The sequence below is a fragment of the Kwoniella mangroviensis genome (assembly GCF_000507465.2).
Source record: "Kwoniella mangroviensis CBS 8507 chromosome 1 map unlocalized Ctg02, whole genome shotgun sequence".
Lineage (NCBI taxonomy): Eukaryota > Fungi > Basidiomycota > Tremellomycetes > Tremellales > Cryptococcaceae > Kwoniella > Kwoniella mangrovensis.
The window spans coordinates 3,998,458-4,024,877 of record NW_027062534.1 but is presented as its reverse complement, the minus strand read 5'-3'; the positions used below and the strand labels follow the sequence as shown (position 1 = coordinate 4,024,877).

Genomic DNA, 26,420 nt, shown 5'->3' with positions numbered 1-26,420 from the left:
CCCATTAGTATCGATCACTAATCTCAGGGATTGAAAATCTAATCCCATAATTCTGAGTGCTTCGCGCTTGTGATCCGGACAACCGGGAAAGAGGGACAACCCCGATTGAGTAAAAAGAAATGTCAAACCCAATTCAATTCATTGGAATTGACAATTGACAATTGACAGCATTCCATTCCTCGCAACTAACAATCGTTCTATGGTCGTGATTGTCACAGCTAGTCGTGACTTGTATCATTGCCATTCGGATAACAACAACGACAACAACAACGACAACAATAGCAGCGTTCTAGTAAAGCAGTAGATCCGTCTTAGAAGAAGAGAGACCCTGGAAAAGCAATTAGAAGTTTTGGAAGGAACGTGATCTGATTTGATTAATTGATATCAAGAAAGGTGTACTCGTTTTGAGAAGTACGGGATCACAACAGACACAGAAAAGTATAGAAGGACTTCAAGGAAAGCTATCGATCTACTCAGACTTGGTGATACCAATATCAATCGTCAACCCCGCAAAGAAGAGAGAGATATTGAAGATCGACCAGTTCGCTCGACGCGACGTACGAAATATACGAAATATACGATGGGTATAAATCTCCATCGTATACAGCGACCTTCCCGTTCCCCTTCCACTTCTCAGTCACATTCCAATTCACCACCTCCAAACCCATCATCGATAGCAAATGGACGATCAGGCTTAGATACCTCCCGACCTATCTCACCTTCTATAGGTAATCAACCGAGGGATGGGTCGGTGGATACTTCCAATCAGAGTGTGCTTCAGTTGTTCAAAGAGGATTATGTATCTTGTAGGATATATATGAAGGAGATGGACTATAGGGAGGCGTTGAGGAAGGCTTTGAGGAGACATATGTATAGTGAGTTTAGGGTTGGCTGATATGGAAATTATGGATACATGGTTGGACTGGGTTGGGTGAATGGGTATTTTGTTGTATCAAGGCGAATCTCGCACCCCAGACGGTGCTCGTAGAATACCGAATCATCCATTAAAACTCATTCAGTCAATCTAGAAAGAAGGAAAGATGTCGTTCGGTTTAGGTCACAAAGGGATCGAGCTAACCAATTACCTCACTTCTCCCCAGAGTGGTACGCAATCCTGGTCATAGCAATAGTCTTAACGGCTTTGATCACCTCGAAACACGAGACGATAGTTGAATTCTGTGAACCCGTGACGAGAACGATAAGGGAATGGCCGGGAGGTTGGCTAATACCGATAGCTATATTGATTGTGGTTTCGTTTCCTCCCTTGGTGGGACATGAGAGTGAGTGCAAAGTCGATTTTGAAAGCTACTGCTCTGTAATCGAGGTCATATTGATCATATTGACTTGGAAGACTGCAGAGCTGATTTCCGCCCGTCACTTTCCCTAGTCATCGGAATACTATGCGGTCTAGTCTATGGACTATGGGTTGGCTTTGCTATTTTAGCTGCAGGAACTTTCCTGGGTGAAATAGCAACTTGGATAGCGTTCAAATGGTGTTGTCAGGGTAGAGCAGCCAAGTAAGTGATTCTGAGAGTATCAGATGACTAGATACCTAATACTGACATGCCCTTTCCTTAAATAGGTTCGAGAAGAAAAACAAGTTATATGCTTCCTTGACACAGTCGATACGAGAGAAGGTGAGCTCGATCATGCCCACTTACCATAGACATCCAACTGACTCTCGGATCCAGAGCTTCATGTTCACTCTGGTCCTTCGATTCAGTGCCGTACCCGGCCATATAGTCACCGCTGTTAGTGCTTCGGCAGGTGCCAATTTCTGGATGTACCTGGCTGCTGCTTTCTTGACACTACCGTGAGTCGGTAGTTGCCGTGGTCTCATTGGACTATGCTCATCTTTGAGTTTCTGTTTTCTCACAGCAAACAATTCACCATCGTCTACCTTGGTAAAGCCTTCGGGACTCAATCCCGCAAAAACACCATCATCTCCATCATCACCACTGTCCTAACGCTTATCGGTACAGTGGTCGCCGCAGTGTACATCTATTACCAGATGCGAATTGTCATGCGACGGAACGCAGCTATGACTTTACCTACAACCATCGTAGAATCGGAAACATCCATGACAATGTCCGAGTTCCACGATGAGAAACGAGGATCTACCGCCTTGGATACTTCAAACAACCTACATGCTAGGAGACCGTGGTTGTATACCAATCATAGTACGGTAAGCAGTGTGAATGGAAGTGGATTTAGGACACCGACAAGGAGCTGGTCAATGCCTGGACACATGAACGAAGAGGAATTGAGAGAATGGGTTAAAGAAATGGAATATGAACAGTCTGCCAACTCCCAGCTGAATGACCTCTCAACACCAGCTATCAAGATAGATGATGACCGTGGTTCAAACAATGCTGCAGCGGTATTCGATAACCTACCTTCAGTATTTACGCCTAGTCTCGAACCTCCCCAATTCAACTTTTCAACTAGGTCTCTATCACCTAGTGGGACAAGCACACCGGCGTATACGGAGACTGATAATCTTGTTTCTACTTCGGTCGAAGATCTCAATACGAATACTACCACTTATCCACCACAGAAAAGAGGAGAATCATCGACACCTAAACCTACTTTTGACATATCAGTTACACCGCCCAGAAAGGTTCTGGGAGGCAGGGAGATAGCAGACGAATCTGATTTATATGCAATTTCAAAGGGAGGTAAAAGACCAGAGTATGGAAGGATGAGAGGTGATTCAAGAGCTGCATTGTTAGGTAGAAGTGGAGTGGACGATACGATCTTGGAGAGTAGTACGAGTCCAAGTTGGAAAAGAGATTATACCAGATCGAGAGGAGATAGTGGAGTTTCTTTGTTGTCTCGACCTACGTCCGATGATTTGGGAGATGCCTTGGTCAGTTGGAAGAAGAATTACGCCAATGGAGGAGCAGGAGCCAGAGGGAGAGGTGATTCCGGGGCGGCTTTGCTTGGTAGACCCACTTCGACTGATCTGGATATGAATAGGAATAGCCTGGTGGAGGAGAGGCGAAAGTCCGAGGATAGTAAAGGGGAGGAAGTGTTGAAGGATGATTTATAGGATAATGGAGAGGGAAGAATGGTTTTCGATCTTTTGAAATCTGGTTTGATTAATCTATCATCTTTTGTATGCTGCTTTTATTTGTATACTCCATATATCTTCGCCTTGCGAGCAGAATCATCATCTCATGTCATTTTCGTATAGTTTTGTAAGATCAGAAGAATGCCATTCATCATGCATGTATGTATATTTACATTTACGTTCCCATTATCATTTTCAGGGTATAGTACAATACGACCAGATCATCTATTTACCACTTGGATTGAGTACCGTTATACCTCATATGTAATCCAGAATAATTATCTTTCGTAGCTTCTCCGATGACTTTGACTATCCCGGCTATAGGTCAATACGACAGACAGATCAGCTCTGCTTTTGGCTCGTGCTGTTGTTGTTGACGGGATGCTCTGTCGACTCACCGACACTCTCATCCACTGTGATAGGAGCTTTCTCCATACCTGACCATCTCGCTCCCCTGTCTCCCATATCGGTCTGAACCCACCCTGGACTAAGGGAGAAGGATATGATGGAAGGTTCTTCGAAATGAGCGTATCGGGCCTATCGTGACATTGTAACGTGTGCTGATCAGTTTGTAGCCCTCAATGCAGATTGACAATGACAATGTATGAACAAACAATAAAGGGAAAGCGTAGGAATAACTCACGAGATAATTCATAGAGCTCTGCTCGATTGGAAGATTTCATGAAATCAGCTACACTAGAAATACTGATGAAAAGTCAAAAACTGACCTTGGTTATACCATACCCTGCGTCCAGCTTATCAGGGACTCTATCAATTATACTTGCTCCAGAAGACATCCAGACGAATTTACTTCCCTCTGGCATGAGGGGAACGCAAGCTTGAAAAAGAGCCAGGGGAGCGAGAACCTATACAACACAGACATGTCCGTAAAATCAGCTAGCCATATAGATAAACTGAAAAGGGATGATCTGATTGCTTCAGCTCACGTTGATCCTCCAGTGTTCTTCGAACGATCCGAGATCTACTTCTTTCAATGCACCGAAACAGTCCCCTATAGCTGCGTTGGCGATCACCTATTTTGGCATTGGCAGCATGGAGTCAGAGCCGATCTGCAAGTAACCAACAAGGGGAGAAAACTCACAAGATCAATTTTATTGATTCCCTGAGACTTCAATTCTTCCATTGCCTGTCAAATCATATCAAACACCTCGCATCAGTATGATCCACAAAGTGTAAGAATTAAAAAAATATGAAGTCCACTGTTTGATAGAGGGGATACTCACCTTCTTCGCACTTTCTATATCCCCAGAATCAATCTTCACTTTGACCAACTTCACACCTTGTCTGACATCGATCTCAGGCATACTATCCACATTCCTCAGACCGAGTATCACGGTATTATTGGATTGTTGGGCGTAGGCCTTGGCTAGTCCTAGCCCTATACCTCGGTTGGTTCCTGTGATAAGTACGGTTGACATCCCTATTTCTCTTCTTGTGTTCAATCGTTGTTGAAAAGATGGGTTTTCACCAGAGTCTGAAAGTAGACGATAAGCAGTCACATAATGTCCGATTCAAGCTACTCAAGTGCGACAAATTATATATACGCTCAAGAGATTTATGATACAGCTGACTGCCTGGTGACATACTCTTATTACTGATCATCGATCCGGCGCCGATCATCCCGGTTCCTCCACTATGTGCCTCGTGATTCCAGTAGATTGGTACTGGAGAGGGTCACATGTGCTGTGCCATGCATACGTGATTGAACTACAAATTCGTGCAGCGCAAGACTGGTCTGTTTGCTGAAGGAGGCATCGACTGACAAAGTACCACGAGACAGAAAACGAATGCAAGCCCCTCGCCGGAAATTAAGGAAGTAAGATACTGAAGTCAAGAAACGAGACGATCCTGCTAATAAACGACGAATCAAGCTCTCCTGCTCTTCTAGCACCAATCAGCCCACTCAGTTTATCCATATCGTGTCAGGTCAAATTACGATACTTTCATGATTGTAGGAAGAAGCTACGACTCATATGAGCTGGACCGGCTATATAGCACGTCAGACTGATTCATGCCATTTTACAACTTATGTCTCAATACTTCTGGTACTCCCGATTTCAACTGTATCTATCGAACACCAGTAATGCAATTCTCAATTATACAGTTTTCTGCGTATTTCCATTCTCTCTGCGCTTGATAATCTCAACCTATAAAAAGAAAAGCATCAAGCGGGATTGAAATCAGCATGACCTACTTGCCTGGGTTTACAATTACAATGGCAACTCACATAATTGCCAGGGAACCATCCAACCCTCCCATCCCTCGTCCTACCTCTCCACCAACCCACACCCGCACCTCCATCTCCTTGACCTGCCGAAGCCGAAGCCGAGGGACGCTTCTCGATGATCGCAACTATCTCATCCCTTGCCAAATTCAATTCCCATTCTTCACTAGATCTAAACTCCCATTTGGCTCTTGCAAATTCCAATTTACTCGGATCTATATTCCCATTAGCATCTACAATTCCTCCATTTCCTTCATTTTGTATCTGCTGTTGCTGTTGCTGTTGTGACGCAATGAGAAGCTTGACAAGACGGTTCATGAGGTATGGTAATCCCACTGCTGAGAATAAAAATAATATTAATGGTTTGATTGATGGTCTACCACCTCCCCCTCCTGTACCTCCAGGGGAATTAGGTATGGCATTTGACCATTCGTTCGCCCATCCATTTATGGGATTCTTCCCTTTCGCGTTATTTTTTCCTTTCAACCAGTTGATGATTTTCTTGCTTATCCTCAATATCGAGAATACACCCAATACCTGACCTAAGTATGTTTTCAATGAACCGAGTTGATCTGCCACGCCAACCATGGCGAAGAAAGATGAGTGGGTAGCCATATATGTAGATTCTATAAGCAGAGCGAGGGAGGTGAATGCCGTGACGAGTGATTCGAGGACGGCAAATGCTGGAGCGGTGGATGCTTGAAGGGATGATGTGAGAGTTGGGTAACCCTGTGAAAATGAGGAGATAGTTATATTAGCAATTCAACCTTGTGGAATAGGCATTCGATATTGTAGGATCGAGAGTGTAAATGTATATCTTGTATCTCATTGACATTGATTGTATATGAAGAGGTGAAAGTCATTGATGGAATTCACAACGATCACACTCACCTCTCCTGGACCGCCCATCCCACCTACTCCATATCCACCCATCCCATACCCTCCCATACCATATCCACCACCGAACCTACTCATCCCTCCGTAACCCCCATACCCACTATATCCACCATATCCCCCATATCCGCTCATCCCTCCTATACCGCCATACGGTGACATCCCGTAAGAATTCGTATATCGATTTTGGGCGTATGGCTGAGTGGTCAGACCTAGAATTGAAAGCATTGGTCAGCTCGCAGCATATATGGGTGATGATTTATGGAACATATCTAAGAAATGTTCAGACATAATTTTGCTTGGTGTCCATCTAAGCAGAAGAAACACCGATGACTCACTGTTGCTCGCTCCCAAATCAGTCGGTCTATCAGGTAGCTTCGGCGCGGCATTACTGTTACTACCACTAGCCTGCAGGGCATTATCGAATGCTGATGATGACAATGCAGCTGTAGCAGGTTTGGTGGAAGGTCCAGCTTCGGAGTTGGATAATGGGACAGCGGAGGTTGATTTGCTCTCCCATGGTTTCGGTCTTGGTGGCAACGATGACATCGTATCGATTTTCGTGTAAAGTCGGGCAGCAGATTCGATTTGGCTGGATCACCTGCGTTCCGTCTTGAGACGAGAGATGGTGGTGAATTGATGCAGCAACGAAATGAAGGGGAAAAGAAATGAAGAAAACGAAGATGATTGATGGTTGATCAAACTCGGCAGTTGACCAGAGCGCTTTTACCGGTTTCATCCCTCTCTTGCTCTGCCCATCTCTCCCTCTCTTTCACCCATATCCTCTTTCTTGATCACCACAATCCTTCAATGTATCTTTACATCCATCTCATATGATCCGTTGACATAACGCTCAAGCTCTGCTTACGTTTACGTTTACCAGTCAGTATGGCAGCAACCAAAACGATGAGTCAACCTCTGGCTACATCCTCGCATATCAAGATCCCCGCACCGAAGTTGAATGTAATTAGGAACCCCTCAGGAAGGGTCAGACAGGCGGTACGAGGTGAGTCCATATTCCCATTCTATCGCTCATAAAATCTCATCTCTGTTACTATATCTAGTCTGAACTCGCAGAGCACAGAGGATGAAGAGCTGATCATTTGTGATTGTAATTGGACGCGACATATAGACAACAACGTATCGCTCCTTTCTCGTCTGCAGCATAAAACCGACTTGCGAAACACCGATAAGAACAGGTTGACCAGTCTGAGCTGGTCAGCTATAGAAGGTAGTTTGGAGGTATACGAATGGCTTCTATTGGATTATGGACATGATGATCAGGAGCTCTCAAGGGTGAGTCGGTCTGTGCAAGCAATTGGTCATAAATGGAAAGAGCATCCCACTTTCACGTATCTCAACGCATCTACAAATTGACTAACTCAATCGACGATATTGTCACTTGTAGGACGGAGATAACAACACGATCCTCCATCTTCTCGCCTCAATCCCCTCCCTCTCAACCTCACCGTTTCAACATCACCTTTCAGCTCACTCCACTTCCCTCCCAACTAAAGTCGACACGAGGTCATACGAAGTCAAGTCCAACATCAGTCTGCGTATGACCGAACTATATTTCACCCTATTCCCATTTCTGTTAGATTGGTCCAACTCAGGTGGAAAGACGGCATTGCACGTCGCAGCGCAATGCGGGAACTGGCGATTTATCGATTTACTCTGTTCCCTAGGTGGTGATCTGAACCTAACCGATTTGCAGGGTAATACCCCATTACATTATGCCAGTGCTTGGGGTCATCTGGATACTATTCGAGTTATACTTGAAAATACCACCACGGGAAGTAGTCGGTCGAGTTCAAACTTGTTGGCGATAAGGAATTTTGAAGGTTTCACAGCTTTGGATTTCGCTTATAACACTCAGATATTGTTTGAAATTCAAAATATTCAAAGAGAATTATATCAAAGGAGGAAAGAGGAGAAGTCGTCCAATAATACCAATTACAACCAGAATGACAGTGGTCCAGGTAATCACAATAGGGTTAGATCGACCAGTTTGACCAGTTCAGCTAGTAATTCCAATTCTAACTTGAATAGCGGAAGTTATTCAAGTCAACCTGGAAGATATATCGATCAAAGTCAAATCCCTCTACCACCTTTACCACTGCCGTTGCAAGGTCTGGGTGAAAGATCGAGTAGTTTACCAATGTCTCGGATGAATTCATCTTCTTCACAACATGGATCTACCATCTCGCAACGATCTATCCCTACTCTTGCTACACCTGCACCTGCCAACCCTCAGACTGTCCTTGGTAGACCTACACCTCCTTTACCGGATCTTCCTCCCAATAGAGGTGGCAGACCAATAAATAACCGATCACCTTCTATGCCTTCGTCGTCGTCATCCACAGCCACAGCATCATTGGTGAAGCCGCAAGGAAGCGAAGAGGGCTTGCCGATCCCACTGCCTAAAGAGGGGGTCATGATGGGCTCGGTGATGAGGAGAGCGAACTCTGCTCAAACAGGAGGATCGGGATCACTAGATTTCACTTCGAATAGGAAAGATCCTAGGATATGAGTTGGAGATAGGGCAACGTCAAGTTGTGTTGTGATTTTGTATCAAATGGACGTTGTATTTCTTGATATGTAACATGTAGTAAAGTGTACGGTTTAGAGTCATTGCGCCTCAAAGAATTTGACATGATACGAATTCATATGTTGCTGCAGATGTACAGGTACAACAAGGCATCAGCCGAGCTCATCCTTCCGAATCAGATGATAACGTCATCAGGCATTGCCCCATCAGGTCTAGCCTGACACATCTCTGTGCAGTGGATCAGCTAACCCTTCTCAATCTGACGAAATGGCAGACTCACCACATCGCCCATGATCCGCCATGTTAATGAATGTACATACTTTACATTCCCAATCACCTACTCCATCGTTATTGCTCCTCAGTTGGTGAGAGATCGATACATCTGATTTTCTGTCGTTCTTCGATCCCAAAGAAATCGTACCATCTGGTGTTGAACCCAATTTGCGACCTTTATTTCTACCTTCTGACGAAATCAGTATTGGCGCTATACCAAGAGCTTTCAGACGTTCCTGTCGGATTGCAGCTGCGCCGAATCCGGGTATCGATTTAGGCTGTTTTGACGAAGTGTCTTCCCTATCAACCGTCAATGTAGGTGATCGTTCTCGTTTCACTCCTCTTGAAGATTGTCCTGCATTCATTGTTCGAGGTGGATTGATATACTCTTCCCAGCCCCCTCTGAGACCCTCTCGTTCACTTTCGTCCATCTCATCCTCCATCTCCTTCTTCCTCTCCTCTATGCCGATATGAGGATCATCCACCTCGTCTTCCTCGTCAAACACAGGTTTGACATCCTCCTCCTCTTCCTTCTCTTCTCCCTCATCGTCTGACATCGTAGTGAGCGGTTTGGCATCGGTTGAAGTAGCTGGTCCAGCGAGCGCTCGAAGACGAGCTTCGGCAGCTGCTGCTCTCATCTCAGCAGCAGTTTTGGATTTTGCACTAAATAATACATTTTCATCAGCTATGTGAAATAGCACAGTGAAAAGTAAGGATGCGACCCACACTTTGCCCCTTGTGCTGCCCTCTTTCCACCACGGATTATCTTCTTCCCACATTTCTCCAGCTCTCTTCTTCGCCTTGGTCATACTCAGCCCTTGGTCGAGTAAGACTTGGGTCATATCGTCGATGTAGGATCTACGTTGTTCTCTATCTTCTTTTGTTATCTCTACGTCACCATAAACGCATACATCAGTGAGACTTCCCTTCTTTCAATTGTCAATTATGAGTTTCCGGTTTACTCACGCCTACCGCCATCCAACCTTGAACCACCTTCTCCCATATCGGCGTTATTCTTTCTCCCGGCCTTACGTCTGTACTCTGTCTGTCTGCCTGATCGATGTGACGCTTCGCCTTTCACCAGTCCTGGTTGGCGACTTGATCCTGGACCACGAGAGGGTCTCTTGGCCTTTCGAGCGTCTCTACAGAATTGTGAATTATCTAGTCAGCTCAAGGATGGGTTGGCAAGAAGGAAAGCAACTTACGAGGCGCTGACACCGCACACGTATTCCGGGAAATCAGATGCCCCTATGACCCACAACGGAGTCAGCTTGTCCAAAGTCGACGAACCTCAAGTCAGCTCACGATATCCCTCTCCTCCCATTCTTACGCTATCCTTCAGTCTCTTTCCGTCAGACCAAAAACCTATTTGGAGGGCTATATTAGAAATCTTCGCTCTTGTATGTATAAGATATTCACTCACCGTCCCCATAGTATCCACTCGACTGTAGACGACCGACATCGGCTTTGATATCTGCCATGAGCTGATGATTGTAGTAGCTTAGCATACTGCATTATCTGAGCGACAGAGAGTTAGGTTTACCTTCTGAAATTTAGGACCGTGGTTCATTTGCTATATTCCATATGAGCTAGATTTCGTCGATTCATCAATAGAGACCTACCTCGATATGAGCCATCTATGGGATTGCGTCAACTATAAGCTCCCCGTATGATGGACAAGCTCACCTCATGGCACATCACAGATATGATGTATGGCATTCTGCGACAATCCTGTTCTGTCAGCTAGTATTTTGGCCCGTTACAAAAACCGGTCAGCTCACGGTAAGAACCGTCCACTTGGCCCTCTCAGTACTAGCTCTATACTCTGCAAAGAAACGTATGAGATGATTGTAGCAGAGGTCATACAGGCAGCTCACCTGTCCATGATTCCAGTTCCTTCCTGCGAACTATCATATTTGGCGTCAGTACGTCTGACCATTACGCAAACGCAGAAGAAATCATCTGCCTTGGAAATCGCAGAAGACTTACCACTCGATTGAACGCTGCCTCTTCTAGGGTATGTACCTGCATAAACCTCTCCCTCATGATTGTTCTCATCTACTCAATCACAATTAGCAAACTACATCCAAGATAGTCCTGTATTGCTTTACCGTACCTGTGCAGCTGTAAGGCAAGTCAGCTAGGTACGGCAGCTCGAAGAGAAAGAGCCGAGACAGCTCACCAACCGCCTTGAGTATATCTTCTGCATCCTGAAGTATCGGTATCGTTTCAGCGGATCAGCTTTGCTACATACAGACGATATGGACAGCTAACCGTATGATCCTTCTTGTTCTGCAACGAACGGATGAATATTATATACCTATGTGGTAACATCATCAGCTTTCAAGATGAGGTCATCATTTTGGTAAGCTGATACGATTATTTTGTGATACCTACGGATTAGGATTCGCTTGACGCTCGTTCAGTCGGCTATGGAGAGCAAGTTCGACTCCAATTCAGCGTCTTAAGTCGGATCAAGTAGTGAAAAATAGCTTACAGCTGAGGCGCTTGCATGTTGGCGAGTAGCTTCACTCAATCTTCTAGCTAGTCCAGGTTGTAATGAGTGCGTAGAGAAGGTTTGGGTCAAAATGACTGATGGATCAAGAAGAGGAAGATGATCGACATTGGACATTTGGACATTACATGCTGGTTCACCTCCACTTTGGCGATCGGGTGATTGGACTAATCCTCATTTGTAATCATCACATGGGGAACGCATGAGGTTGACTACGATTAAATCCTAATCTATCATTACAAAATCGACACAGCTACTAGCATTCCTCGCTGTACAAACTATCACCCAACGAACTGCCTGAATCCCTTCTAACAATCTTCAATCTAAGTCTCTGACTTCTCTTCACCTTCATCTCTGGATTCACCCTGTCCCGTTCGGTGTCGTACTCTGCTTTATTACATGATCCACTGCTTATGATAGAAGGGGAAGATCGACTCGATGATGTTGAAGAACCACTCATACTTGAATATTCAACGTCATCACCAAACTCCTTCTTAGCCTGTTCACTAGCCAACTTGGCCGATCCTATAACGTCCACCAAATGCACAAATGTTCTGGCCGTTCCAGGTTCCTCTTCTTCCTCATCTTCTCTTCCACCTTCAACCTTAATACCTACCGCCGAATTGGGTGGAAGGTATTTCAACCTTTTCGAATTCTCGATGATAGCCTGTATAGCCGCTCCTGCACCTCTCTTATCTTCATATGCCTCCACGCGGGGGTATCTCCCTTTAAAGCAATTCCGCTGAACCATCTTCCGATTCCTATTCCCCACACCCCCCTTGAAAGGTAAGATAGGCTCGAAGGCGTGGTACTTGTGAGGCTGGGTGAGAGATGGTAGTTGAGGTAAGAGGGACAAAGGCGGGAGAGAAGGTCGGTAATGAATCAAACCTGGTATAAAGTCATCTGGAGTAGCTTTGGGATGTCGTCGGGATATGTGAGCCATCAATGAAGGAAATGAAGGTCCTTCGAATAGACAATCTAAGTTTAACGATCCTATCGTAAGCAACATCGTATCTGACAACTTGATGTATGTGAAAGATAAGATGGATGGGAGACATACCAAATGGACACCTAGCTGAGAACGATCCCATATGTCCTACCAGTACATGCCTCTCACATACATCTCTACTCTTGAATTCCTCATTACATCCTTGCCATTGGCATTTTACTTGATTGGAATCATGTATAATTGACGGATGAAGATGAGAATGATGGATGTGTTTCTCAAGAGTTGCCCATGAGTTGAGTATCGCTTCGCATCCTTTCCATTCACATGGAGTCGGTCTAAAGAAAAGATCATTCATTGACCGTCAGCACCTTTGACCCGGTCAAACTCTCCCTTCTCTACCGTAACTCGCCTGGCATGTACGAAGACCTGTAACTGTATCCTCCTAACCTTCTTCTCCTCTGCCTCTTTCCTCCTTATCATCTCCTGATGTTCCTCCCTCGCAAGTCGAATAGCAAGTAGCTGTTCTTTCTTTACCTTCTCGGCATTCTCCACTTGAACATTCTGTAACTGTAATTGCAATTGCAATTGAGACTGTATCTCCTCTCTTTTACCGCTACTATTGAGCGTAAGAACAGAAGGCCCAGGAAGTACTCTCTGTCTCTTACGTTCCGACAATGTCACTTGCTGATTCCTAGCGATCATTTTTGCCTGAGCGAGTAATTGAGCTTTCTCAGCTTCTTTCTTTGTGTATTTGGCATCTCGCTGAGCACCTCGAGAAGGTTGGTATCGACCTGATTGCGCATGTGATTGCGAGTGCAGATGTTGTGCTTGATAATGAGACTGAGATTGGGGAGGTTTAGAAGTGATATGAGGTCCGGGTATAGGAGGATAAGGTGCGAGTGGTTTGGTAGTGTACGGAGGTGGTGCGTGAGATATGATTGTTTGTCCTTGAGACTTTCTGGAGTATGGGGTGGATGTTGAGGAAGAGGGATGGATGGGTATACGCGGATATGGCTCGTATCGATGCATTGTACCAGTGCGAATTCTGCTTCTTGATGGAGAACTTCGATGAGGGGCTGCAAGCGATGGGACTGTGAGTATAAGTATAAGGTGATGTATTGTCAGTATCAGGGAGGGTCAATGAAGTTATCAAATACGATGATCTGGTCTAGCTGGAAAGGAGAAGATGGTTTCTGATTTTAGTATAAATACATATATGTAGCAGATGGAAGAGGAAGATATCTTTGTGTCTGCGATTGTGTGTTCTTCCTTTATATTCTTGTCGTTCTGTCTCGTTTGTTTCTCAAAAAGGAAGGTACACAGTGTACAGTAGATCCTTTGTGATCAACTTCGATCGGACCTCAAAGGAAGGTATCATCTAGCACGCTCAGACAGCCGAAATGGCCATTTCTTTGTGTCTTCGAATCACGTCTCATCGAACGATCAGAGCTGGATGGATATGGCCAGAGACTTTGGGTGAAGTGGCAAAAATCTGGTACGGGGCCGCGGGGCGAAGTAGACAAGGCCAGGCCAGAGAGCAAGAACACACGAGCAGACCCGACTCACGAGTATGTATAGATCGTGATCGCGGATTTTGATTGACCAATCGTTCTGGGCCGGGTAAGAGATAATGATAAGCTGGCTGGTAAGTGAACAGCGGTCGAAGGTTAAGATCGCTCATGTCGAACACTGATTTTTGGAACTTGCGAGAGACTTCGTAGGGTGTTAGACTTGGTAGTATTCGGTCAGTCAAGTTGAAACTCGGTGTGTAAGTCGAGATATGTATTTGCGTGTATACGTGTATACAGTAGAGGAAAGAAGAAAGAGGGAGCCATGAAGATATATAGAGATCGCCTATACCTTTTATGTGTAGAGTGAACATTGATAGTGCTGGATGATACCCACAGGTTTCCATCAAAATGAAAAGGATCTTCTTTCCATGTTCGTCATTCCCTTCTTTCCGACCTTCTTTCGAGATCACACAAAGGATCATCGTAAAAGGTGTATATGGTCACATGAAGAATGGCATAAATTTGATGGGTTCTTCTTCATGTTTTCCAGCGGAAGTCGACTTCCTGAGTAGTGACCTTCAGCGAAGCGTGGTCATGGTCCATTAGAATACAGTATATAGTAACATACTTGAAAGAGATTCACGACATTCTCATAGGGACAACGACTTATCAACCCAGGAGTTTGCCTGTTCGACATATGTCGTGATCGTCATCACATAGCTACTGCAAACTGTTGCCTCCCAAAATGTTCCAAACGAATACTGCCAGATGGGAGATGTACTCAGACAATCACTCCTCAGAAGCTGCCCCCACAAGTCAATACATACGGGTATGTGAATACCATTCGTGAATACAGTAATGTCAATTTCATCTATCATAAACAGCCGGATTGTATCGCTTAGCTTGATCTAGTATATCGAAAGATCTCCATTTACATCTACAAATAGGACATCTCCTATTTCTCTTTAGTCGTCTTCCTCGTTGTGGACAGTTGGGTGTCACCCAAGAGAGGGTACAGTCTATGCAGTATTCTGTAAAACCCATCAACAATGAATTTCAGTCAGCTAAATTTCCACTATATGAACTAACCTCCCCTCCCAGTTGTACTGCCTCCACGCATATGAACTGTTTGATTGTGTGTGCTAAGTACAGTATGATATTTACACTCACCTGTTTGACATTGATCACATGTCCAAATTACCAATGTTGGATCTCGATTGCTTTGGAGAGAATTACGATGGATGGTTTCGAGGTCATTGAAGCAGATTATACATCGATCTTTGGCTTGTTCTTGCCTTTTCGCTGTCGGGTTCTTGAACGGTAGCAGCCTACCATCAAATCGAATCTCGCTCTGTGAGGTGTCGGGCTCGTCGGATTCGTGCGATTCCGAAGACTCCTCCTCGTTCTCTTTGCCTTGCAGATTCAATGTATTGGATGAACGTGATTCAACATCACTTATATCGCTTTGACACGAACCAGATATCTCATCTTGACCAATTTCGTGACCATATCGCTCTTCACAATTTTCACTTTCGTCTTGTACATTGGTACGGCTTGGTGCACTTTGGGACGTAATCGAACTTCCATCCACTTCATCAAATTGGGCTTCATTGAGATCGTAAGACTCTGTAAAATCCGAGATGCCTTCTTAATCATCATCATCATCGCTTGCGCTTGTCTCACCATTCCCTTTCCTTCGAGGACCTTCTTCGGTCTCTTGGACTCCATCATCGCATAACCGACTGTCTCGGGATAACACTTCCCCACAATCTACAAAGTCAGTCCCAGAAGCCCCCTCGCCCACATTCATTTCTCCTCTTCTGGTCTTTCCGTAAATCAACATCTTGTCAGAATGACCAATGTCCGACTTCAATTGAGAAGCTACAATCTCCTTGCGCTTCCCTCGCCTACTTGTCAACAGACCCCTCTCAATCAACTCAGTCATCTTCCGCCTTTTGGATATCCTCAAAACTTCTTGAGCATCCCTCCATACCTCTTCCTTTAGATAGACATTATCAATGGATTCTTGGGCCTTTCGCTTGGCTCCTCGACAAGGCTGGACTCTTCCTACCGCCCCAGCTGGCCGTTGAGGATGCGGGGTCATCTCTTCTAGCTCTATATGTATCGCTTGGCGTTCGGTTTCAGATAGGGAGTCGTCAGAGGAGTAGAGCCTTTCAGTTCTGCGGCGTTGAGGACGTTTAAAGTTAAGAGAGAACATTCTGGCTGTTGCTTCTTGATTTGAATGCAAAATATTGGGATGGCGACTTGCAAAAGATCCAAGATATATTGTTTTCGATGGAAGATAATGTCGGTCGACCCATTGACATGGAAAAGATACAATATCACCTGTAAGAAGATTGTATAGCTGTTGATCTTTACGTTGACGGTCAGATATTTCACGACAATCAAATGTATAAAAGGCTGTTGTTCAAAAGACAAAAAAGAAAAGGGGAAGCGGGGAAGAGGAATCTTCAATGTGGGTTGTCTACACGTTTTTGTGAAATACCCTACTTTCGAGGGATTTGTTGCGAGATGGAGGTATACTGTCTGTCAGGTATGTGAGCAACGGAAACTGATCATCTCACAGTGTCATCAATATTTGTTCACCCCACCATCTCCCAAGTACCGCCTCCCGCAAGCATCAACATCCTTTGACCTGCATTGCAAGCATTGAGAAATTATAGAAGCTCTTCGAAGCTGAATATCGATCGGTCAGACTTTATTGCCACTATTGAGATGCCACACATCTACGTAATACATTTAGTTCCGAAAATTTCCGTAGCTATATAGGATTGACGCGTTGAACACGCGCAACTCAACACTCGGTCAACGCACGGATCACCCACACACACAGCGAGGAGCAAACAAAAGTCATCATATTCATCAACATCTTGTTGGAGAACTTCTTCACCCTTGCTCAACTCATCCTACACTCTTTTATCATCTCTTCTACCTTCTAACGACCCATCACCCACTCCACTTTAACGACAAGACAAGAGTGAGTCCAAGTCAGTTCAGTGAACGATGATGTGAATGTGCTAATCATATTATCACTGTTCCTTCCTGAAACGCGCTATCCCACTCACCTTCGCATTGATCACCTGCACTGCCTACTCCTATTCTCATACAACTCTATTCATCGATACTATTGTCTCTATCTGCTGCCACCTGCCAACATTCAAATATCGTAAACACCGATCTATCCCACCTCCATCACACGTTGACATCTCGTTACACATCTACCCATTGATCAACCACAATAATCAACAACATTCATCTTTTGCTTTTCTCTTCAACTTCCCTCATCCTCAATCTTCGATACCCTCATCCACCTTGATCCTGATTATCACTCTCTCTACTCTTACTCACTCCACTCCATAATGACTCGTTCAGTGCGGGAAATCGTTCACCTTCAAACCGGTCAATGTGGTAACCAAATCGGTGCCAAGTTCTGGTGAGTTAACCGTCATCCGACGGTAATACCTGTTCATCTGATGTCTTATGGCTCTATAGGGAGGTCGTCTCCGAAGAGCACGGTATCCAAGCCGATGGTTCATACAAAGGTACCACCGATATCCAACTTGAACGTATCAACGTCTACTACAATGAAGCCGGTTCTGGTAAATACGTGCCAAGAGCGGTTCTCATTGATTTGGAGCCTGGTACAATGGACTCTATCAGAGGTGGTCCATTAGGTAGTTTGTTCAGACCTGACAACTTGTGAGTGACGCTCAATCCTCTTCCTGGCCATCTGTCATCTCAGATAGAAGCTGATGGTTTGTCTGAATACAAAGTGTCTTCGGTCAAAGTGGTGCTGGTAACAATTGGGCTAAGGGTCACTACACTGAGGGTGCTGAGCTCATCGACTCGGTTCTCGATGTCGTAAGACGAGAGGCTGAGGGATGTGACTGTCTTCAAGGTTTCCAAATCACCCACTCCCTCGGTGGTGGTACTGGTGCCGGTATGGGTACTCTCTTGATCTCTAAGATCCGAGAGGAATTCCCCGATCGAATGATGTGTACCTTCTCCGTCGTTCCTTCTCCTAAGGTGAGTCATCAGCTGTATGACGTGTATTTGATAGCAGCTGATACATCCCGCACAGGTCTCCGATACTGTTGTCGAACCTTACAACGCTACTCTCTCCGTTCACCAATTGGTTGAGAACTCCGACGAGACCTTCTGTATCGATAACGAAGCTCTTTACGATATCTGTATGAGAACTCTCAAACTCAATACCCCCACCTACGGTGATTTGAATCACCTCGTCTCAGTCGTCATGTCAGGTGTTACCACCTGTCTTCGATTCCCAGGTCAATTGAACTCTGACTTGAGAAAATTGGCCGTCAACATGGTTCCCTTCCCTCGTCTCCATTTCTTCATGGTCGGTTTTGCCCCTCTTACCGCCAGAGGTTCAGCTTCCTACAGAGCTGTCACCGTTCCTGAACTCACTCAACAAATGTTCGATGCTAAAAACATGATGGCTGCTTCCGATCCTCGACACGGTGTGAGTAGTCTGCTGCTTACTGAGAAGTTGTTCAATGCTGATATGAGCTCGTGTGATAGCGATACCTTACCGTTGCTTGTTACTACCGAGGTAAGGTCTCAATGAAGGAGATCGAAGACCAAATCCAAGCTGTTCAAACCAAGAACTCTGCCTACTTTGTTGAATGGATCCCCGGAAACATCTCTGCAGCTCAATGGTAAATTTGACTTGTATCCCATCAGTTATAAACCTTCTCTGACGCGACTGAATACAGTGACATCCCTCCCCGAAACCTCAAGATGTCCTCCACCTTCATCTGCAACTCCACTTCCATCCAATCCCTCTTCAAGCGAATTGGAGAACAGTTCTCTGCGATGTACCGAAGAAAGGCTTATGTCCACTGGTACACTGGAGAAGGTATGGACGAGCTCGAATTCGTGAGTTGAACTTGTATCTCGTGATTTATTGGGCTATATCATCATTTACTGATCCATTATTCTATTCGATAGTCCGAAGCCGAGTCCAACTTGCAAGATCTCGTTTCCGAATACTTGCAATACCAAGAAGCAGGTGCCGATGATGAGCTTTACGGTGATGAGGAAATCCCCATCGAGGAAGAAGAGGTATAAGCGTTCCCTTACCTCAATCCTCTAATCTCCCCTCTATCCGCATGTCTATGATGCTCTTTTTTCGCGAATACTCTTACGAAAAACCAAGTTCTGTCTTGTATTGTCCCTGCTCAAGTAGAATTGTTTTTGATCCTCTTCGGTTTCGCTTTCTTCTTTCCACCCCTCTTACGTTATCCTCTTATCCTCTCTCCCCCTGTTTTTGATTAATAATTCTTTTCGCCTCGCCCGAAGCTGGAGTTCTTCGATGTCTTCTTAGAAGACGGTGTGCTGCGTTTATCCCTCCTACAAATCCTAGTAACGATTAAAAAGTAATGATTTGGGTACTCGTTGATATCATTGATGCAACGTTTCAACACCGGTATCCTCCATTGAGGACTCATGACTCACTGGGTGTATGATATACTGATGGTCTCATGTCATACTTAATTTTTATGTCCTTCACTTCTCAATCGACGACTGGAGCGAATCAAGTGACGTATTGTCAATGAATTTCACGAAGTGAATGGTGCGAGATGATTGCGAAAGGGTTATCTACGCCCTGATGGACGGACTTCACAAGGACTCGCACCCCTGAAGATCTGTGTGGGAAAAAACATACTGTGATGCAGCTATTCTTGACTCCTTTGTTGTGACTAAGTCGACAAAAGAACATCATACAAAGGATATATGACTCCGATACGATACTGCAATACTCGACCAGACCTGAGAGTGAGATTTCGCAATTCAATCTGGAATCTTGATGACATGACATGGAATGACATAGCTATCTACAGTAGAGGGATGAAAGGACCATCTCGTACGCTGAGCGAGCGGGTGAAAGGAAGTTATCTGGATGGGGATATTGCATGGTATGTCTTGCAAAGAGGTCATACAACGTATACTACTTTGTGTGGGTAGGATAATCAAGGGATCGCTTACTGAAGTTCTTTTCATAAACTTCACAAGGCAGACTACAGTATCATAGTAAGTAAAAATCGCAACAAGTAATAAGGGGCGATAGAATTGATAGGCGTATTAAAGGGGTAGTGGGAAAAAAGCAATCACCACCATACCCTTTAATGATACGGTACTGAAAGCCTTTATTCCTACTGAGTCTATTTCGGTTGACACTTTCTCAAATCATCACAAAAAGAGGGAGTGAGTACTGGATGAATAAAGGAGTACAATATCTGATACGTTATTACGATAGGAAACAAAAGATAGGAGGATAAAACAAGTTTGTTGATGTTGCTTTACTGTTCCTCTTCCGATAGAATACGATACCATCGAACTGATAGAAAGGCTTCGTTTCATATACCATCTGTCATATGAATATTAAGAAAAATATTCGGAAATCATAGCAACGAATATCGAACGCATTGATATTACTGAACAATCGTTCACTCATCAATATATTTGTCATTGTCAACGACACATCCAAAATGACAACTAAGAACATCAACAATACCCATCACATTCCCAATCAATCCATCTCTTCTCAAACTGATAGATCCAATTCTCCTATACTAGTTTCACCAACTTCACCTCCATTAGTAGCTTTGACCCCTTCCCACTCTCACTCCATCCCCGTTCCTGTCCAAGGTAAAAAGTTACAGAAAAGCACCAAGAACAAAACCAATACCAAGCCAAGTAAATCTCATTCTCGAAAATCCTCTTCATCCTCTACAGTCAATTCAGGAACTCGTTTCCCACCATATAACACAGGTGGTGAACGACAATGTACGAATTGTTCAGAGGTTGATACACCCCAATGGAGAGGGACTTTATGTAATGCTTGTGCACTTTGGAAGAGATCTAGGGGGACTGATAGACCTTTACCACTCTTGTTCCCTGTGAAAAGAAGGAGTCCGACACCGGAAGAAGAGGAGGAAGACCATCGATCTGAAGATGGTGGGATTTATCATAGAGAATCAAGTCCTACGATTGTGGGTGTCAATTTACAAAGGAGGTTTTGGGTAGATGAACATAGGGATAGGTCCACTTCGGAGAATCCGCTAGGTCGTCAATTACCTATCAGAGGTAGGGATCGAAGTGAGACTGTGATAAGACCGAGACCAAGATTGGGTATGGGTATAGTAAGAGGATGTCCAACAGGAGGGGTCATGGTACATGGACGTGGACATGGAAGGACCATGTCCTATCAGCCTGTTGTAAGTACCACTATCATATGGCTACCAACCATACAATCGATGGACGTCGACTGAAGTTCGATGGGTGAATATAGATCCATCATCAAAGACAATCATCTAATCCATTCCCCACTTTAAACCTTTCTATCATCCCACCTAACTCTGATAACAACGTACCTCAAACAGGTAGGATCCAAGGAGTACACTCTACGCCTGTGTCACCCACCCACTCGAACGACGATGGGCTACCTCCTTCCAACAACAACAACGGTCAACAAGCTGGAATCGGAGTAGGCTTGCAAAATCGAATAGGAGCGTTGATGTCTCAAGTGAAAGTTGAAGATAAGCATAAAAGGAGAAACTCGATACCTTCCATCGGAGTTGCCTTTAGATCGACCTCTTTGCCTGGTAATCATTCAGAAAGTTATCAGGAGATGGAAGAAGTTCGATCACCTTACTTACCTTATTCGTTAGATAAAAAGGGACATGGATCAAATCAGTCAAGGTTGAAAGCTATTTTATCACAAATGGAAACCCAACAGTTTGATGCCGAGCAGAATCAATTAGGGAACGAGAATGAGAATGAGGATAAATCGATTTTGGGATTGGGCATAAGTAAGGATGAATTCATGCGGAACGCAGGATGGTTATACGATGTTTTAGAATCGACTGGTAGACTCTTGCTTCAAAGCCAAGGTCAAGGTGCCACTACATCGTCTGACGATCAGATGGATATCGATGATGACTCTTCGTCTTCTTCTTGCTCGAGACGCTTGGAAGAAGAAGAAGATCATGGTGGGTTGGATATTCTAGGTAAACTCGCTGAAGAAGAATTACAAAAGAAAAATCCATGATCGATATCCGTGTGTTTTTGAGAGTTGTTTAAAGGTAAGATTTAAATTTGGGTAGGAGTCATATGAGTTACAAAACGTTGTTCATAACACAGGTTAGAATGGATATAGATGGTGGAATCATCAGTGTGCATTCTGACGGGGTTCGGATCGGTATCATCACAATGCACAAAAACGATGACCACATATCATGTAGTATTTCGATGTCTTTTGTTTTCTCACATCTATCCCTGAGTACAGTACATCGAACCAAGATACTGATGAGAGAAACAAGATTGATCAGACTTTGAGTGTGTCGCTATATATACAGTACTCCCTGAATGCAAAGGATTCATGCCATACTTGAGGCAAACCCAATCCAAGCACATTCATAATTCATACTGTATCTGTATCAAACCGAATGAAAAATCCATTCTATACAAACAAATCTAAACCTTTATCAATGCAATCCTTCTTCTTTAAGTCATCTTGCATTACACCACAAATAAACGGTCAATTTTCTCAGACCCGAAGTCCTGAGTATTTACCTACTTATACCCATCTTTAGACAACCTCCAATGACATCCACACTTTCCCAATCGACTTTCTTCTTCTCTTCTCCACCTTCACTGATGGCTTCCGAAGAGTCTCGATCAGATGCGTCTGCAGCTTGACGTTGTCTGCCTTGTATGTACGTGAGAGTATTTCGGAAGTGCTATGCATTGCAATTATGAACAAAGATGTCAGTCCATGGCAGAAACATCCAATCAAGTATGGTTTTGCAAGGTGATGCTAAAGAATATGACCCACCTTAACAATCATCTCTCCCTCACCGACACCTTCTACCAATCCTCCTGCACCGGCCGACGAAGGATGAACATCCCCATTGCCATTCGTTACACTGTCGATATTACTTGTGATCAACTCTACCAGCGAATTGACGTATTTCGGAGTAACGGCTTCCACACCTTGTTCGAAATAGTAGATGTATCTATCCAAGGCGTCCACATATAGTTGAACCGAAGTGAGTTCGTCGATACATGATGAAGCGATTCGAAGTGATTTCTGAAGACATTCGAGTACTCGTTTACCATCTCTGAATGGGACCTAAAGGTGGTAGATTATGATAAAGAATTAGCAAAATACCGTGTGATTCACGGTTAAAAGATCACGCTCACCTTATCATCCTTTTCCCGTCCAGGTACATCCCCCTGCCACCACATATGACTAGCGTACAGTACTGCTGTAGCTTGATGACTCTTCTTCAGAAGCTTACTACCGTGTAATGCAGCTTTCGTAATTAAAGTATCATAATTATCATTACCGAACGATCGAGTAGTTTGTAAAGCCGATATGATCCCAGTGATAGCTTGGAGTTGAGCTCGGGATTCCGATATGGATTCTTCATAAATTACAAACGCTTGAACGAAAAATTCGTATGTCAATTCTTCCAATTTACAATCATCCGATACTTGAGCCGCTAAAAGGAATAACCTCAAACACGTTTCGGGCGCTTCGACTTTATGATATAAGATTGATATGAGTTGATGGATAAATTTGAATAATGAGGATAGTCGAGTTTCCCAATCGGTTTCCTATTTCCATTAAGCATATATACGTCAGTTACGAACACAGGAATAGCCATAGACCCCAAAGAGGTTATTTAGGTAGTATCACTTACAACATCTTCTCTCTGCTTGAATCTCCTAGCTAGCTGAATACCACTCGCTATCAGAGGTGGGAAGGTGAACCTAATCCTTTCACCACCTTCCGAGAAATGCTTTCTGGCAGTTTGCAGCAACTACATATATATCATCAGCACGACGGTCAATGATTGCTGGACGATCTTCAAGCATCCGAGCTCACCTCGAACTGAGTAGCCAAATCATCAGATTTGAACAAATGGACCATCCTAGCCACCCAACCTTGCTCTTCTGCCAACTCTCTCAAATCCACTTGTTGACCACCTCTTCTCGTCGGCGCTCCTCCACCAATGGTCGAATCTTTCTGATCCTTGACCAGTACAGCACATAGACCCAGCACTCCGCTAACATCTTCGGAAGTATCGATCAATGTATTATTTTTCAGTACCGATGAGACTACCGCTTGACCTATGGACAATCTCGTTGAGTATGGTTGAACGGATAGTAATGGGATGTAAGATGGAATAGCAAGAAGCGTGAGAATCGATAGGTACGAAGTGATGGGTGCGAGGAGCAGAGCGAGAAGGTTGGCGGTGGTAGGAGGGGAGTGAAGATCGGGGCTGAAAATGAGAATAAGATGACCGACAATCAGTATTTGGCAACGTAAAAATAAAAATAAATACTTATGAACGACTTACTTTTGAGCGTACTCGATGACTTTTGCGTGGGCGAAAGACAAGATCTGATCTACGTATTCTAATCTATCAGGATAACAGCTCAATGAGAGGTTGATGAGTGAAACGCAGAGAGCGGTGACGTCCATTATAGGTAGGTCGGGTCGAGCCTACGCGAAGTATCAGATCAGCGATGTCCGCGGAATAGGTACAGATTCCACAAGTGACCATGAGCGCAAGCATTCTTTTTAAGTACCCACCTTGATCAACTCTACGACCTGTTGCCAGAAGACTTCGAACAGCTTAACATCCTCAGGTATACCTCTGAACTTCTTGACTCCTTCTTCCTTAGGTTGCTCTTCGATTTTCGTTTCGTCCTTCTCTTTTTCGCCATTCTTCTTAGGTGAAGTGGACGATTCACCGTTCTCTTTGACTGGACTAGTAGGTTTCGAGGAAGTTCCAGCTTTAGGGCTACTCAGATCCGTTGCGGGAGTCGCATTGGCCCATTCATCCGCCTCTGCAGGTTTCGGCACAGCAGGTTTGGTTTGCGTTTGATCCGATTTGTCTACATTTTTACCTTTACCTCTACCCGATTTAATCTTTTCTGCTAACCTCTTTGCAGCCTCTTCTTCTCCCTTTTTCTTTTCTTCCGGATCCTCATTCTCAGCTTCCCTCGCAGCGTATGCAGCCAGCCTATCGATCAAAGCTATCACGATACTCTTGATATTCACCCTAGGATGCAATTGAGCACAAGCTCCCAAGAATGGCGTGAGAGTGTGTAAGTGGAAATCGTCCGTGAAAACTTGGATGACAACTTCCATCAAGTATTCCTGAGCGATAACGTCTCTGCAGTTGACGACTTGTTCCAAGACTGAAGGTAGGATGATAGTCCTGTACATTTCTAGATCGACTCCTTCTAACTGTGATAATCTGACTAAGTTCGTTCCGACCAATATCCTAAGATCACGTCGTTCCAATTCACGCTTCTCACGTTCACGTGAATGGCCTTGATGTTGAAGTCGGACCCATAACTTGTTCATCTCGATGAAGTTGGTCAGAACGAATCCGATTGAGTCCTGCAGATTACCTCCGGGCCTGAATAAAGCGGCAAGAAGATTAGCTAGGGAAAGAGCAGTGAGAACATGAGAGACTTGACTTACCCCTCGCTGTTACCGACCGGTAAGAAATCTCGAGTTTGTCCAGACAGATAATGTCTCAGGAACAAACCCCTAGTAGGATGCTGAACACCCCTCGACATCTCTAACATGTCCTTCATGATTTCCTTGACGGGAGCATCTGGGATAGACATGTACACTGATCCTACGGTGATCATGAGGTAGAGTCGAGGGACGATGTTACCGGCATATCTGTGAGCAGGTGAGAGATTGTCAGCATGGTCAATTCACAAGCCATCAAGTCGAAAATATATCCAGCAATAAGAAAGTACCATAGGTATATATATCTGGTGATGCTCTCCCATCTTCGAAGGGGACTGCATAATGCTCGCGGACCACCTCCTTCGCTGTCTCTTCACATATATAAGACAAGTAGAACAACAATACTCACTGTACCAACTCGTACAAATCCGCCAAATGATGTTTCCCTTCCTGATGAGCCTCATACAGATAGTTACTGAGGTATCTCAGACTATCAAATACACTCATGTACAGCTCGTAGTACTGTTTAGGCGATAAGCTTGAAGTTCTCAATTCAGCCAACATTGACGAAGCAGCTTTGAGAGCTTCCATGATCTGGTCTTGTTCTAGACATCTCTTCAGCTGGACTGATTGCACTTTGACCACTCCCAGTACGTCGGTGAGGAGCTTGGCTTCCTCCAATGCTGGACCGGATGCCATGGTGGTAGGTGTTCAACAGATAAGGAGGGAGACCGGTCGCCAAGAAGAGGTGGGAAGGATATCAATCGAGCTAGATGCGGATGCGAAGTCAGGGGTGTGGGGACCTGGACTGCCAGGATGTAGGGTGTGATATCTCAGCAAAGATGTCTGGTATGATATGCTATA

At 44.5% G+C, this 26,420-nt stretch overlaps 10 protein-coding genes across 10 annotated transcripts; 4 read left to right on the top strand and 6 right to left on the bottom strand.

Annotated features, from left to right (window-relative positions):
* Positions 1-580: 580 nt before the first annotated feature.
* Positions 581-3,052, top strand: I203_106627 (uncharacterized protein; the record flags this gene model as incomplete). The annotated part of the gene is made up of 6 exons (XM_019150130.1): positions 581-875; positions 1,101-1,280; positions 1,388-1,517; positions 1,583-1,637; positions 1,692-1,813; positions 1,879-3,052. 6 exons carry the CDS (start codon positions 581-583, stop codon positions 3,050-3,052), a joined length of 1,956 nt encoding a protein of 651 aa, XP_019000458.1.
* Positions 3,053-3,302: 250 nt separating this feature from the next.
* On the bottom strand, positions 3,303-4,512 carry I203_106626 (uncharacterized protein; the record flags this gene model as incomplete). The annotated part of the gene is made up of 7 exons (XM_019150131.1): positions 3,303-3,391; positions 3,472-3,610; positions 3,717-3,734; positions 3,802-3,939; positions 4,021-4,107; positions 4,176-4,220; positions 4,318-4,512. The coding sequence occupies 7 exons, from the start codon at positions 4,510-4,512 to the stop codon at positions 3,303-3,305; spliced, it is 711 nt and encodes a 236-aa protein (XP_019000459.1).
* Positions 4,513-5,190: 678 nt separating this feature from the next.
* Positions 5,191-6,761, bottom strand: I203_106625 (uncharacterized protein; the record flags this gene model as incomplete). The annotated part of the gene is made up of 4 exons (XM_019150132.1): positions 5,191-5,241; positions 5,322-6,047; positions 6,210-6,424; positions 6,551-6,761. The coding sequence occupies 4 exons, from the start codon at positions 6,759-6,761 to the stop codon at positions 5,191-5,193; spliced, it is 1,203 nt and encodes a 400-aa protein (XP_019000460.1).
* Positions 6,762-7,100: 339 nt separating this feature from the next.
* On the top strand, positions 7,101-8,745 carry I203_106624 (uncharacterized protein; the record flags this gene model as incomplete). Its single annotated transcript, XM_019150133.1, has 3 exons — positions 7,101-7,218; positions 7,345-7,508; positions 7,621-8,745. 3 exons carry the CDS (start codon positions 7,101-7,103, stop codon positions 8,743-8,745), a joined length of 1,407 nt encoding a protein of 468 aa, XP_019000461.1.
* A 193-nt stretch (positions 8,746-8,938) lies between these two features.
* I203_106623 (uncharacterized protein) lies at positions 8,939-11,550 on the bottom strand (the record flags this gene model as incomplete). The annotated part of the gene is made up of 18 exons (XM_019150134.1): positions 8,939-8,991; positions 9,044-9,699; positions 9,763-9,925; positions 10,003-10,178; positions 10,242-10,284; positions 10,342-10,401; positions 10,460-10,520; positions 10,580-10,609; positions 10,659-10,673; positions 10,723-10,756; positions 10,818-10,861; positions 10,914-10,943; positions 11,026-11,094; positions 11,153-11,160; positions 11,219-11,246; positions 11,311-11,356; positions 11,434-11,466; positions 11,534-11,550. The coding sequence occupies 18 exons, from the start codon at positions 11,548-11,550 to the stop codon at positions 8,939-8,941; spliced, it is 1,566 nt and encodes a 521-aa protein (XP_019000462.1).
* A 257-nt stretch (positions 11,551-11,807) lies between these two features.
* Positions 11,808-13,529, bottom strand: I203_106622 (uncharacterized protein; the record flags this gene model as incomplete). Its single annotated transcript, XM_019150135.2, has 3 exons — positions 11,808-12,529; positions 12,612-12,835; positions 12,910-13,529. The coding sequence occupies 3 exons, from the start codon at positions 13,527-13,529 to the stop codon at positions 11,808-11,810; spliced, it is 1,566 nt and encodes a 521-aa protein (XP_019000463.2).
* Positions 13,530-15,030: 1,501 nt separating this feature from the next.
* I203_106621 (uncharacterized protein) lies at positions 15,031-16,229 on the bottom strand (the record flags this gene model as incomplete). Its single annotated transcript, XM_019150137.1, has 4 exons — positions 15,031-15,042; positions 15,101-15,117; positions 15,182-15,637; positions 15,695-16,229. The coding sequence occupies 4 exons, from the start codon at positions 16,227-16,229 to the stop codon at positions 15,031-15,033; spliced, it is 1,020 nt and encodes a 339-aa protein (XP_019000465.1).
* Positions 16,230-17,391: 1,162 nt separating this feature from the next.
* Positions 17,392-19,123, top strand: I203_106620 (beta-tubulin; the record flags this gene model as incomplete). Its single annotated transcript, XM_019150138.1, has 7 exons — positions 17,392-17,465; positions 17,525-17,731; positions 17,806-18,058; positions 18,114-18,515; positions 18,575-18,711; positions 18,769-18,931; positions 19,004-19,123. The coding sequence occupies 7 exons, from the start codon at positions 17,392-17,394 to the stop codon at positions 19,121-19,123; spliced, it is 1,356 nt and encodes a 451-aa protein (XP_019000466.1).
* Positions 19,124-20,544: 1,421 nt separating this feature from the next.
* On the top strand, positions 20,545-22,106 carry I203_106619 (uncharacterized protein; the record flags this gene model as incomplete). The annotated part of the gene is made up of 2 exons (XM_019150139.1): positions 20,545-21,273; positions 21,348-22,106. 2 exons carry the CDS (start codon positions 20,545-20,547, stop codon positions 22,104-22,106), a joined length of 1,488 nt encoding a protein of 495 aa, XP_019000467.1.
* Positions 22,107-22,626: 520 nt separating this feature from the next.
* Positions 22,627-26,255, bottom strand: I203_106618 (uncharacterized protein; the record flags this gene model as incomplete). Its single annotated transcript, XM_065518005.1, has 9 exons — positions 22,627-22,797; positions 22,893-23,189; positions 23,261-23,677; positions 23,764-23,883; positions 23,949-24,345; positions 24,424-24,569; positions 24,660-25,494; positions 25,560-25,766; positions 25,966-26,255. The coding sequence occupies 9 exons, from the start codon at positions 26,253-26,255 to the stop codon at positions 22,627-22,629; spliced, it is 2,880 nt and encodes a 959-aa protein (XP_065373309.1).
* Positions 26,256-26,420: the final 165 nt, after the last annotated feature.